At 35.6% G+C, this 15,742-nt stretch overlaps 1 protein-coding gene across 1 annotated transcript; it reads right to left on the bottom strand.

The window, feature by feature from the left end:
- Positions 1 to 11,693: 11,693 nt before the first annotated feature.
- LOC132549552 (MIP-related peptides-like) lies at positions 11,694 to 13,979 on the bottom strand. Its single transcript, XM_060213489.1, has 2 exons — positions 13,975 to 13,979; positions 11,694 to 12,363 (listed from the first exon to the last, which is right to left on the bottom strand). The coding sequence occupies exons 1-2, from the start codon at positions 13,977 to 13,979 to the stop codon at positions 11,694 to 11,696; spliced, it is 675 nt and encodes a 224-aa protein (XP_060069472.1).
- Between the last annotated feature and the right edge of the window lie 1,763 nt (positions 13,980 to 15,742).

Here is a 15,742-nt window from a genome sequence, read left to right as displayed (position 1 = left end):
AACCAGAACTTTTCGCCGATCTGAGAAAAACGTGATTCAGAAACACAACGTTCGAGATAGTTGGCGTTCACATCCCGTACCGGAAGTCCTTTCCCAGCATTAGTTTTCCAGCTTGTCCGATAGTGATTGAATTTTCACCCACCGAATATCACACTTGTTAATAATTTTATGAGATTGTAGAAAAGATGAAAAGTGAGTGTCACCTTTCTGTACAAGTTTAGAAAGTGATAGAGTATAGTCATTTAACTAATTTGCGTCATACAACTGTAAGGGTGACGGTAAGGACCGTCCTCGATACTGTAGGGGTTACATCACTTTCGCTCTCTGCTCCCGTGGAACATGTCATAGCAAAATCGAAGGTTCAATGTGCGACACTTTGTAGACAAGACGAGAAGACTAGCTTGATCATTTGATGTACATCAAACGTTTTGTTGAACTGGCATTAAAGTTGGGTATCGCTCTTTTGTAATCTTCAAAAGAAGCGTATCCGCCTGTGATTGTTTCTCCTTAAACCAATCAAATTACTTCGCTCGTGAATTTTTGCAATGACATATTCAAGGAGTGCAGAGAGCGAAAGTGAAGGACGATGGATAAGGACCTAAATTTTGAAACCTAGGAGGCGACTGATGAAAATCCGAATTGACCGAAAGAAATGTGAGATGTAGTGTAGTTGATTCGCAATTCACATTTATCTGGTAATATCTAAAGAATTTCAAGTGCAGTGTATATGCTGAACCGCTTCACTTTAAAAATTTGACTTACAGGTTAAGGCGAACTTCGGCGACTATAAGCCTCTAACAGCAGTCTCGTTTGTCAATGCACTCATACTGATAACTTGTTAGTACATGTGTACTGATGGACGAGAGTGATACCTATTGTCTACCACTTGCAATCTCGAAGACAAGATAAAAGTACACAAGTGAAAAAATGTCCGCTTTCAACAATGTTCAGTAGATCATAGATATACACTTGACAAGGTTATCACAGATTAACAGAAGTGTCCTAGGCATTTGTTTCTACCCACCCTCTCAACCATATTATATAGAGAAAACATGGCCACTGTCTTAAAATGCAAGCCGCATCTTGGCGAGGGTGAAGAAAGACAAAAGCGGCGAACCTCGTGCGAGCCACTTTTGTCTTTCTGTCACGAGCCAAAATGCTTATATTTCAAGACATGTACCATATATTCTATTTATCCTGCAACATTGATTGAAAATGAGAATATCAATACTTCTACAGTTTTGTTGTTCAGCCTTTGTTTACATGACGTTGACGTTAAGCAGAATTTGCCTGATTACGTACCTTGAAATAATTGCTTCTCACATAAATATAGTTCCAAAATTCAATGGTTATGGCAGGTATTTAATGAATTTTATAAATAAACTTGTTCATTTCAACGTATAAAATCGTTTATTTCATCAGTTATTTATATTGTAAACGTAATTTAGAAGTAAATTCAGAAAGTAATTATGTCGAGTTTACACGTGTGCTCTTTTCCTTTCACTGCCGAATACAGCAAAACTATATGTGGCAGGTGTATTCCGACAATGCAGTCCAGTTGCAGGATAAATTATGTATAGTACCTGTGAAATATTTAAATAAAAGAAATTTTTGATATATAAATATGCCATTTCTCACGTATTGAAGTAAAGCGGACACGAGGAATGACGCATGCAATTTGAATGTAAAAAAAACTATCGAAGTTATGTAGATAAGTATTGTAGGGCGATAACATTTGAGAGCCACCCATTCTGAGCCGCGGGCTCAAAAATTCATCTCTGAAAAACCATTAAAACAATGAGATATTTACATAATAGTGGTACATCAAAACAATACAACATTACCAGCCCATACTTACCTCCCAGCGACACAATAACGTGACAAGATAGTAGAAATGTTTAGTGAATAGTTCATGTAGTGGCCTGGATATTGCGGTTTGGATGAGGACATGGTTGACTCCGCGGGCCAACAGGCGCGTCTTTCTGTTGACACTGGCTCATCACATCAACACGCTAATGTTCAAATCACTATGTGATTAGATTCAAACATTATTTCGTAATGTATAAGGTGTGCCATATATGGTATTGTATGATTAACTTGACCACAACTTTCGAAAAGATCTGATCGTGAATTGTATTCCAGAGAATCGCTGAATGAAAGAATGGATTAAAAAACATTTTTCGGCGACATCGTGGATTGTTCATGTGTGGCTAACTCAGATTTGCTCCGATACGCTTGTAATGAAGAGCACTCGCTGCTCTTTTAAAATACTTGTCCAATATTTTGAAGTATGCTGTCGTGACATAAAAAGACGAAATTTACAGTGAAAGAATATAGATATTTATTCATATTCACGATTAATAATTTGTTCATTATCTTAAGTCCGAATTGATATACATCAAAACAGTTGCCGTGCCTAGTTAAATATTTCCTTTTGCAAAATCACCTTTACAATGAAGACGAAGGAGGATATCTGGATGGAATCTATGTTCGGAAACACTCTGAACTCTAGGATGGCTACATTCCAACCAGACTTCGTAAGTACCCGTATATGTTTTGTGCGGTATGTGTTTTGGAATATCAAATTTAAGACAAATACCTTTTCTTTTTTTTAAACGATTTTAAACATAGACAGTAACGAAATCAAGACCGCTTGTACAATCATGTAAATAATTTTGCCGAAAGCCAGCACCATTTAAATATATACTTGAAATAAACCGGATTTTTTAGCTTCGGGCCATAAAATTGAAATACCGTCATCTGTAAACAACAAAAACATCAGCGTTTCAATTATTCACGTGAGACTGTTTAATCACGTGTATGTTTCTGTGTCAGTTTTGGAATTCAGATTGTTATAGCCACCGAAAATCTTCATCACCGGAATTTCATTAAGCAGATTGTTGTATCCAATTGATGTGAATTTTCTCCCCATCATTTCACCCAATGTTTTTCTCCATTGAAACACGCAAATAAAAGTTTAAACACAATAAAACCTCCTTGCTAAAACGCTGCTCTTTTTTTTTTTTTTTTTTGTCTTTTTTAAACACGATATTTATCACCGTGTTATTGAATAAGAACGTTATCCATGAAACGGAGTTTCCGAATTTATTTTTTTCTTCAAACACCATCGGTCCGAATGAAGTTCATTTTTTCATGTCCGTATGATCCGTAGGGTCAATTCAAACGAAACGTGGTCAAGAGTATGAAAAGTTAAAGCGTCACCCAAGTGCAACATCCATGATCATTACATGGAGACATCACTGAAAAATGTGCTTAACAGGATTGTAATGTCAATGAGCAGCTGAAATAAAACTGCAAAGTTTGTGGTCTGTGGATCAACGATACAGCCTACACGGTCGAGTCAAAATACTGAAAATACAAAATGCCAATTCATTTGACACGTGTCAACGTTTTGTAAAGGCATGTGCATATGAAAATTTTAGGAGATGATGCGAAAAGTTTGGTCCCCAAGTTTTAAGGTCAATGGGTTTAAGGTCAAAGGTCATCACTTAGAAGAAGTCGAACTGCCAAATTTCTTCAAATCTTCAACTTTTTTTATATTGACATTACATAAAAGTTGCAGGGAATGATGTGAAGATTATTGTGAACAAAGTTTTAAGGCCGCAGACTTAAAGATAAGCGAGACTGAAAAGTTGTGAGAGTGCTCATCTCCTTTTCTCCTTTTTGTTTAGACATATGCATCTTTAATATTTTAATGCCCACAAAGGAGATTCAGTTAATGTCACTAAGTACATGGGTACTTGTATCTTAAGCTATTTCCGTATATATGTATTGCTAAGTACATAGTAAGTGATAATATTACTATGACCGATAGACTTTTGCAGGCATACAGGCTTTAAGCTATGTCATTTATATCAGCCATAAATGCTTCATTGTTTATATTTACATTCCTTATACCGTCTGATGCGGGTGATTATTAGATTTAAACTAAAATTAATTATTTGTCATCGATTGTGCATTCCGTCAAATTGAATAGCGATTTTGATGATGAGGTACCGTTTCCATGCCAACAATATTGGTGTTTGAGTGGACACGTGATAGATGACATTCATGGTGTCGTAAACAACAATTCTTTCAGATTACTTTGTATCGATGAGTTGCCATACATATGTAAATATTGAGCAATAAAATTCAAGCCGGTTGAGAAGATTGGTGTAACAGTTTTAAAATCACAGAACAAAGAGAGATAGTTTCAGGTCATATTGGATGTTGTTTTAGGATCGTCCGAATGACAATTAAACGGGTATAAACCCATTTAAACTAACAGAGAGATATACAAAAATACATGTTGTAAGGAAGTCGCTGAGAGTCGGTGATATCGACTTAAAAAATGATTAAATGCATTGACAGTTTGCCTAGGGACACCAACATTTCTGATGCACGTAAACTATGGCGGGTCAACTTCATCTATAATTCTATCTCCGCGTTTTCTTTTAAATAAGACAAAAGAAATAAAAAGAGTTTAAAACAAAACAACAAAACAAATTTTCCAGCTCACTAGTACGTAACCCGTTATTACTTTGTTCACGAAAAGGAACCTGGTTTGATATCGGAGTCGATATCCCCAGGTTGTCTGTTCCACCAGAAGTAACTCTCGTTAGTCACGTTACTATACACATAGTGCTTGTTATCGTGAACATTTTACCTTCCGGGAAAAAAGAAAACAAGTTTACACATATATGAATTGCCTGAGTATACTTTTTTAATGATATTCATAAAACAACGTCGCTAAATTTTATAAATAACTCCTGGTGGTATTTCATGTCTGTCACAATGCAGAAAGTAGTTTGGGAATGTCCTGTTGGATATGGATTTTAAATAACTCGCATTGGAATTAATACATTAAAAATTCTAACGGTAAATCAATAGTAATATCATGCTGGTGATGTTGTCCGAAAGGGGAATAGATTAAACGTCAAAAACTTGTATATGATAGTTGAAAAGCCTACTGTCGCTGTTAATACCATCAACATATCTAGGCAACTACGTCGAGAGAAAAAAATTAATTCAGAATCGTTCTTAAGAATCAGGAAAACTTTTCAATAAATTTATTATCCTATTTTTAAGGACAACATCTATGTATCTAGTGTAAAATCTCATAAATAGTTAGGAGTACGGTTGCCAGATGACGGTACATGGAATAACCATTTTGATTATATATCGAAAAAAAAGTGTCACCAAGTCTAGCTGTATCAAGAAATTAAAAAAAAAGTTCTTTTGATAGGAATTCTCTTCAAATAATATATTTTACATTTATGACACATATTATACTGAAAATTTTCTAATATTGTCTGGGATAATTTACCAAATTACGTATATCAAAATCTAGAAAAGGGTCCAGATAGAAGTAGTGAGAACACTCACAGGTGCTACATAATTGTCAGGTGTAAGTTTATTGTATAAAGAAGTGCACTGATGACGTTTTCAGTGTGCGTTTACGTTTTCTATGAATTATGTATAATCGTTACAAAAGCAAAAGCTCATCCTGGATGTAATTATCTGTTAGTAGCTGATCACGTGTAATTAAATGAAATCTAAAAAAAAGTTCGTTTTAACATTTTAATACGATTCAATAATAATTTTTCAAAAAATGTCGATAGAAAAAGAAAAGGTAATACATACATCTACTGTTCTTTTCACTCGCAAATTAAAAACTAACCTTTCTAGTCATTGTGTATTACTTTTTATGATATGTAGTCTTTGATCAAGCGAAGACAGGAAATATGGCGTAAAATCTAATTTGCATATTCAAATAACTCATTTAAATATGTTGTACAATTTGGACATAGTGACGTTTTAAATGTCCCCTTTTGTGACAGACTCTCGCCCACCGTCCTCCCTTAAGTATTTTTCTTATATTGGTCTCATGAAATCGAACATGTGGGTGTAGCGTCATTAGCATACACGGTGCTGATTCACTTAAATTCAATGCAACCTTTAAAAGCAACCATCGAAAGGTATTCACATTTAAAATAACCAGCTACGAAGCAATGTTTTCGAAAAAAATTAAAAGGAAAAACAAAGCTGAAATATAGGCAGATTTTGAAGCTAATGGGTTCTGGTGTAGTGAATCTGTTTTACATACGTTCAATATACGTTACCTTTCTCATGATACACAATGATATCATCTAAACATAGTTAAAAACAATTAATTGAACGAGTGTGGAAACCGAATTCGATTGTCACAATTTACAAAATTAAATACCCGACATTACTTTGCTGTCTGATTCCGTTAGTATTCTTAAAGTGGCATATTTTGAAATGAATGGTTTGAAACACCGCGCGTAAGATTTTTTCCTGTTGTATATATATAGAATACAAAAGCAGGATTTCAACACGTCTTCTAAACGAAGCCAAGTGTGATTTTCCTGGCCAGCCTGGGTTTTCACATGAACAAAGCTCCCAAAGGTAGTGTTCTCTTTGTCCCTATATCCTAATCGCCGTTACAAAGTCGAACGTTACGGTCTGCTGAATTTCGATACACTGTTGAGGTTTTTGTGTAGTTTGTAAAGCTTTGTTTTAGTCTGTGGTATTTATCAATTTATTTACGTTCTTTTCTGTGCATGATGTTAATCTATATGCGTGATTCCAACAAGCTTTTTTAATCCGTTTATTGAATTTTTACTTAGTTAGCTTAAATTGCATCCGGTCGATATGTGGTATGGTCTAGGGACACTAAGTATGGGTGTCATTCACATTAGTTTATGAAGACATATTTAATATAACTTCAAAAAATTGATGACATCACGACATCCTAATACTGATAACATTCTGTTTTTGTATTTGTGTACATCAGAAAAAAAGAATATTTCCATAATACCGAACAATGTAACCCACGCCCCCTAGCCCCCCTCCCCCCCTCCCCCCACACACACACATATGCACACAGCACCATCACCCACCATCACCCACCAACATCCACCCACACACACATACACACACACACGCACAAACACACACATAGTATACATTACACAAGTGTGATCTCATTGTGTAAGATGACGTTTTCAGTGTGCGTTTACGTTTTCCATGAATTATGTATAATCGTTACAAAAGTAAAAGCTCATCCTGGATGTAATTATCTGTTAGTAGCTGGTCACGTGTTAAATAAATGAAATCTAAAAAAAGTTGATTTTAACATTTTAATACGATTCAATAATAATTTTTTTTAAATGTTGATAGAAAAAGAAAAGGTAATACATACATCTACTGTTCTTTTCACTCGCAAATTAAAAACTAACCTTTCTAGTCATTTTTTTATAATATGTAGTCTTTGATCAAGCGAAGACAGGAAATGTGGCGTAAAATCTAATTTGCATATTCAAATAACTCATTTAAATATGTTGTACAATTTGGACATAGTGACGTTTTAAATGTCCCCTTTTGTGACAGACTCTCGCCCACCGTCCTCCCTTAAGTATTTTTCTTATATTGGTCTCATGAAATCGAACATGTGGGTGTAGCGTCATTAGCATACACGGTGCTGATTCACTTAAAATTCAATGCAACCTTTAAAAGCAACCTATCGAAAGGTATTCACATTTAAAATAACCAGCTACGAAGCAATGTTTTCGAAAAAAATTAAAAGGAAAAACAAAGCTGAAATATAGGCAGATTTTGAAGCTAATGGGTTCTGGTGTAGTGAATCTGTTTTACATACGTTCAATATACGTTACCTTTCTCATGATACAAAACGATATCATCTAAACATTGTTAAAAACAATTAACTGAACGAGTGTGGAAACCGAATTCGATTGTCACAATTTACAAAATTAAATACCCGACATTACTTTGCTGTCTGATTCCGTTAGTATTCTTAAAGTGGCATATTTTGAAATGAATGGTTTGAAACACCGCGCGTAAGATTTTTTCCTGTTGTATATATACAGAATACAAAAGCAGGATTTCAACACGTCTTCTACGCGAAGCCAAGTGTGATTTTCCTGGCCAGCCTGGGTTGTCACATGAACTTACTTAGTTAGCGTAAATTGCATCCGGTCGATATATGGTATGATCTAGGGACACTAAGTATGGGTGTCATTCACATTAGTTTATAAAGACCGGATGCAATTTACGCTAACTAAGTAAAAATTCAATAAACGGATTAAAAAAGCTTGTTGGAATCACGCATATAGATTAACATCATGCACAGAAAAGAACGTAAATAAATTGATAAATACCACAGACTAAAACAAAGCTTTACAAACTACACAAAAACCTCAACAGTGTATCGAAATTCAGCAGACCGTAACGTTCGACTTTGTAACGGCGATTAGGATATAGGGACAAAGAGAACACTACCTTTGGGAGCTTTGTTCATGTGACAACCCAGGCTGGCCAGGAAAATCACACTTGGCTTCGTTTAGAAGACGTGTTGAAATCCTGCTTTTGTATTCTATATATATACAACAGGAAAAAATCTTACGCGCGGTGTTTCAAACCATTCATTTCAAAATATGCCACTTTAAGAATACTAACGGAATCAGACAGCAAAGTAATGTCGGGTATTTAATTTTGTAAATTGTGACAATCGAATTCGGTTTCCACACTCGTTCAATTAATTGTTTTTAACAATGTTTAGATGATATCGTTTTGTATCATGAGAAAGGTAACGTATATTGAACGTATGTAAAACAGATTCACTACACCAGAACCCATTAGCTTCAAAATCTGCCTATATTTCAGCTTTGTTTTTCCTTTTAATTTTTTTTTCGAAAACATTGCTTCGTAGCTGGTTATTTTAAATGTGAATACCTTTCGATGGTTGCTTTTAAATGTTGCATTGAATTTTAAGTGAATCAGCACCGTGTATGCTAATGACGCTACACCCACATGTTCGATTTCATGAGACCAATATAAGAAAAATACTTAAGGGAGGACGGTGGGCGAGAGTCTGTCACAAAAGGGGACATTTAAAACGTCACTATGTCCAAATTGTACAACATATTTAAATGAGTTATTTGAATATGCAAATTAGATTTTACGCCATGTTTCCTGTCTTCGCTTAATCAAAGACTTCATATCATAAAAAAGTAATACACAATGACTAGAAAGGTTAGTTTTTAATTTGCGAGTGAAAAGGACAGTAGATGTATGTGTTACCTTTTCTTTTTCTATCAACATTTTTTTTTTAATTATTATTGAATCGTATTAAAATGTTAAAATGAACTTTTTTTTAAATTTCATTTAATTACACGTGACCAGCTACTAACAGATAATTACATCCAGGATGAGCTTTTGCTTTTGTAACGATTATACAAAATTCGTGGGAAATGTAAACGCACACTGAAAGCGTCAGCTTACACTGTAATACAGGTTATCTAAAGGAAATAAAAACAATGAATACAAACTTCGCTTCCCCAGTAAGAGATCACACTTGTGTAATGTATACTGTTTGTATGTGTGTGTGTGTGTGTGTGTTTGTGTGTGGGTGTGTGTTTGTGTGTGTGTTTGTGTGTATGTGTGTGAGGGTGTGTGTGTGTGTGTGTTTGTGTTGAATATATTGTTCACACTACGAAGTTGTATAATAAATCTGTAGACAGGTGTTTACAAGAGACCGTCGTGTATTATTTACATAAACAAGATCACATTGAGATTGGGGAGGCGACTCACATATGTAGATTACAAATTATTGAAATGATGGTCCCCCCGGACTTGAGCTTTGCTTAAGACCGAAATTGCTTAAAGATGTTGTCCTTTCAAGTTCAAACACCGGTGTTGTATATTTGTGTAAGTAGATTGTTATATGAGATATTGAATGACAATGATTGTTTTTAGTCTACCATCATCAGATGACAGACGGTTCAAATCGCCTTGAACCTGGCGTCCGCCGTCCGTCTGCCGTCCAACCTCAGCCGGCAAATAATATTGTTATCGCTTAATCATTAAGAAGTACTTTTTAGACATTTCAAAAAAAAAAAAAATTCGTATGGAGATTTCTTTTGGTTATTAGTTGTGCTCTCTCAATTTTCAGGCTTTTTTGTATTTTGTGTATAAAAGCTTTTTATCGTCAATTATAAGGGCAGTATTAGATGGATATTTCTCAAATCACATAAGAAATTTAACGTTTGTCCATTGGCCTCATTAGTATGACCGTATTTCATGCGTACTGCGCATGTCTCTGTGTGGAGTTGCCGCCATCTTGGAATAAAGCGATAAAATGCGCTCTTATCTGATCTTAGTTCAGTCATTTGACTAGTTTTGTTAAACAATTAGGTCTTCCGAACATACCGAAAAGGTTTCCGAATGTCCATTCTAACTTTCGAGACTGACTAAAATAAACATTACTTATGTAGGTCCCCCTTGGTCCGCAGTTGTGCATTGTCCACTTCAGAAATGATCGGAGGTAAAACGTTGGACACGGAAACGTCGTATTTGAACAGGGAATCTTTTTTATCGTTACCATCTATCATTATCTATATCAATAAATGATTCCACTATGAACAGCTACCATGGCAAGCTAGTTAGACTTGTAAATAAACAACAAAGGCTCAATATGAATTGAAATTGGCCGTTCTTATTAACGACGTATATATATAAATGCACATATGTAAACTCTCATGAATGTACATCATATACCAAATGTTCCTGTTAACAATGTTATGAAAAAACATTAAACAAGTCTAAGATGGGGGTCAGAAAACGCCACAGATATTTATATCTGACACTACTTATCATCTGTATGTGTCCTTCAACAATCTGCATATCTCTCTTAACTTATTCTTTTTTCTCTAATTTACACACACAGACTACCTTTCCCTCCGGGTACTATAGTACTCATCCCGGGTCGGTGATTTACGGGGTACGCAGTCTTAAATTTCTCAACTACAAGGACGTACGCCGTGACAGACGGAGGGCTATAACGTTAATCCTATTACTGGGCGCGTTCTTCGTGTCCTTCAGTGTGGCCATCTTAGTCTTCTTTGTCGTCATGAATGGTGAGTTGGAGCCACATTAATAAATAAATAATAGATACAGTACAATGTACTCTCTCCTGTCTGATCTTTCTTTCTGTGTTTTATTTCCCACTCTTGGTGTTCCTCTTTCTCTCCTGTCTGATCTTTCTTTCTGTGCTTTATTTCCCACTCTTGGTGTCCCTCTTTCTCTCCTGTCTACTCTTTCTTTCTGTGCTTTATTTCCCACCCTTGGTGTCCCTCTTTCTCTCCTGTCTACTCTTTCTTTCTGTGCTTTATTTCCCACTCTTGGTGTCCCTCTTTCTCTCCTGTCTACTCTTTCTTTCTGTGCTTCATTTCCCACTCTTGATGTCCCTCTTTCTCTCCTGTCTACTCTTTCTTTCTGTGCTTCATTTCCCACTCTTGGTGTCCCCCTTTCTCCCCTGTCAACTCTTTCTTTCTGTGCTTCATTTCCCACTCTTGATGTCCCTCTTTCTCTCCTGTCTACTCTTTCTTTCTGTGCTTCATTTCCCACTCTTGGTGTCCCTCTTTCTCCCCTGTCAACTCTTTCTTTCTGTGCTTCATTTCCCACTCTTGGTGTCCCTCTTTCTCCCCTGTCTACTCTTTCTTTCTGTGCTTCATTTCTCACTCTTGGTGTTCCTCTTTCTCTCCTGTCTGCTCTTTCTTTCTGTGCTTTATTTCCCACTCTTGGTGTCCCTCTTTCTCCCCTGTCTACTCTTTCTTTTTTCCCCACTCCTGGTGTCTCTCTTTCTCTCCTGTCTACTCTTTCTTTTTTTCCCCACTCCTGGTGTCTCTCTTTCTCTCCTGTCTACTCTTTCGTTTTTCCCCACTCCTGGTGTCTCTCTTCCTCTCCTGTCTACTCTTTCTTTTTATTCCCACCCTTGTTGTCCCTCTTTTTCTCCTGTCAATTCTTTCTTTCTGTGCTTTAATTCCCACCCTTGGTGTCCCCCTTTCTCTCCTGTCAACTCTTTCTTTCTGTGTTTTATTTCCCACCTTTGGTGTACTTCTTTCTCTCCTGTCAACTCTTTCTTTCTGTGTTTTATTTCCCACCTTTGGTGTCCCTCTTTCTCCCCTGTCAACTCTTTCTTTCTGTGTTTTATTTCCCACCCTTGGTGTCCCCCTTTCTCTCCTGTCAACTCTTTCTTTCTGTGTTTTATTTCCCACCCTTGGTGTCCCCCTTTCTCCCCTGTCTACTCTTTCTTTCTGTGTTTTATTTCCCACCCTTGGTGTCCCCCTTTCTCCCCTGTCAACTCTTTCTTTCTGTGTTTTATTTCCCACCTTTGGTGTCCCTCTTTTTATCCTGTCAACTCTTTCTTTCTGTGTCTTACATCCCACCCTTGGTGTCCCTCTTTCTCCCGTGTCAACTCTTTCTTTCTGTGTTTTATTTCCCACCCTTGGTGTCCCTTCTTGTGTTGCGGTGACAGTTATCCTGTAAAACAAATAAGCAAACAAACAAATATTTCTTTATCAAGAAAGGTTATGAAACATAAAACGCGTTTATTACTTTTTTAACCCCCATTTTCCCCCCCATTTTTTCCTTTGAAAAATATATTTTTTATCTGCATATTTTTTGATAACACGGCCTCTATAGGCAAGTATACGTGTTTGAGCTGCAAGAATAACATCGTATTTTGATCTGGATCTATGTATAATTAATGTTTTATCAGAATTATAATGATGTCATAATTTATTTTAAAAGAGGAAGGGAATTATTAGCTGAAGTTTTAAAAATAAAAAAATCAATACGTTTGTTTGTACCTATGAAAAGAATTTTGTTTCCTTTATTTTCATTTTTATTAAAATGCCCGAACATTATATCTTCTATGCGTTTAATTTTTTATAAAAATATTTAAACATTTGCACATTTCAGGTTCACAGGAAGCAAAGTTTGGTGAGTTATTTGTATATGAACTTTGTATATATTTCATTTGATTTCAAAGAACTTAACAAAAATGATTCTAATTAGATGTTTTGTCAACATATAACAGTCTGGTATCGAGTGGGCGGCAAAACAAAAACAACAAATGATGATAAGGAAATGAATGAAAAATTCTATTTATCACATAAATTTTCTCTTAAAAATAGTTCATAGAATTAGATAATCGAAATTGGCAATATTCTCAACAGATATCTGGTGACGTCACATTGCATATTGCTTCATGATGCTATGGCGTCACTATGGAACATTACCAACCCATTCACAGCTTCGCAAGGCTTCATTATATATTTGTCATAATAAAAGTGTTACGGGTGTTAAACTGATATTGAGATAGATAGTGTGATAAAAAACAAAATATTTTGTCAAAGCTACAATTCGCTTTTACTGATTTCTACTCTGTATTCTAACATCTGTATTCTTCTGTAGATTATCACGTGGCAAATGTTTCAATGCCTCTGTGGAACACGACGTGGAATAATGAGATGGAGAACGTTACCTCAGACAGTTTCAAAGACATCGCTCTTCCATTTTGTGATGAGGTAATTAAATATATGTCAATTACATTTATGTTAGTAACCAAATATTTCTACTTGGTTGAAAATCGTATGTTCTAGTCTGGATACATGAAAGGGCAAACAAACGTATGTAAGAGACCATGTGGCGTTATACTGTATACTGCAAAAGTTGTTATTTTCGAAGGTAAATTTTTTGTGGTTTTAAATTTCAAGGAAGACATGGAATAAACCATTGTTTCCTTTCTTAATTTCATTAAAAATTTTCGCCATTTTGTTCCATTTCTGGAAAAAGTGGAAAAATAAAATCCCTCGAAAATTGAAAATTTTACAGTATCTTCAAATTGAATTTCCCGTCAGAGAGTTGACGTGGCATAGTGACGTTTGTATGTCTATAATAATAAACATCATGATATTTGTGTCGATTTAAGAATAAAAAAACGTCTGGAGAAGACAGAGAAGTAAATATTGCGATCTATCATGATTACGGTGCATTGAAGTCATTGTGTAAAAAACTGACTTCTCTAGATCCTTTCTGAAACCATCTAACCACTTCCAATGTCATAATTCCAGTCCTATCCGCCCCTACCCCATTCTGCCCCACTCCACTATCTTGGTCGTCTCCACTAACAACAGCCCTTCTTGTAATAATTCCCTTCCCCAACCCCTGCTATAGCTCCACCGACCTGTCTAACCCCCTACCTCTTCCATCTCAACCCTTGTTCTCTCCACGAACAGCACCTTTTGTTATGTTACCAATGAAGTATGATAATAAACATGATATAGGGAAAAAATCGTTGATCTCTAGGTCAACGGAAATATGAAAGGTCACTCAGAATTGTTGGTTCATATCTGACCCTTTTGTTATAACATAGGTCACTAACTCATGATAACACAGTAATCACGCCCCGACAGGTACTAACGCAGTTAGTCATGATTATCGATAACCTGATCTAATCAAAACACTTTCTCTCTTAACGCTCTGGATAACACACGACGGGCCTCCCGTATTTTGTTCAGTGTAAATACCGCCAACCGACAAACAAACAAATCTACAATAGACACAACGTTCGATGTTAATTTACAATTAGATACAAAAAATAAAACAATGAATTAAAGTACATCGTACAGCTGTTTTGTCCTTCGAGGACTCGTCATTGATGCTGAGGATCAAAATTGTTGAACACCAGGAGGCGACTGATGGAAATGTAAATATGTAAAACTTAATGTTAAAAACCAGAAGGGGAAGTGCACTAACCACAAAATTAAATCAATTTCAAAATTTTCAAACTATTGAATTTTAAAAAAAACGTCACCTACATGTGTATATTCTTAAGCATATAGATCTTGCCTTCTTAAATATTTTGCCTTAGTTTCATCGAACTTGTATTGTAATTAATATTCTGTTGCCATGCTGGTATTTTCTTTGTTGTTTAAGTACCTCTTGTGTCCTAAATATGTCGGAATAATGTCATTTCTGGTATACCAGTACAATGAGTGGTTTAAACGCAGATAACGAATTCTTAATGTTAAAAAAAATGCAGGTTGATCTATGTCATACCTCTTGAAGTCCAATGAATGATGTTCGAAACTTTAAGATACTCTCCATATGTCCTCCTATTCCCGACCGATTGTATCAAAATAGTACAGTAAAATTATCATATTTCATTGTATGTCGACGATTCAAGTCTCAATGTCCAGATATATACAGAAAGTTGTCTACAGTGTGAGTACATGACAGATTCATGCTTGTGTTCTCCAGATAGACCGTTACTTTGATGTCGGACGGTATTCCAGTCAGTACAAGGGATGTTCTGTGAGGAGTTTGATGTATGAGGACATATCTAAAACATAGACCAATCAGTGACATTTATTTATCTATTCGTTTATCTTTTGATTTATTATGGATAAATATTATGAAAACGATGCAACATTATAACTTCAAATGCAATAAAAATGTTGCAGTTTCAAGAAAAATAATCTATATTTTAAGCTTGTCTTCCATTTCTTAAATCAATGTGTATGAAACAAATGTTTTAATCTTTTGAAATCGTACATAATTTGTGTTAAGTCACAAACAGTACAAAGAAAGTTTCTGAGGAATAAACTGATGGCAGAAAATCATTGATCAAAGGATAAAAATATGTTATGTATATTTCAGGCAGTACAACACAACCGACTGCGAATGTTCCGGGATACTGGGGTAGGTTTCTAGTAAGTCTAGTCTCTCGCGCATCAGCACGTGTGTTCTGTGCTTCATGGGGTAGACGATTCTCTTTCTTCTAACTAAGAACACAAGATAATCACAATATTCCGGTCTCTACCTACTCTCATTGAATTGATGAATACCATATTTT

The sequence above is a fragment of the Ylistrum balloti genome, unplaced genomic scaffold, assembly GCF_031769215.1.
Source record: "Ylistrum balloti isolate Yb309-2 unplaced genomic scaffold, AGI_CSIRO_Ybal_v1 Utg370064, whole genome shotgun sequence".
Lineage (NCBI taxonomy): Eukaryota > Metazoa > Mollusca > Bivalvia > Pectinida > Pectinidae > Ylistrum > Ylistrum balloti.
Note: the sequence above shows the minus strand (reverse complement) of the source record. Positions and strands in the feature narration are given on the sequence as shown.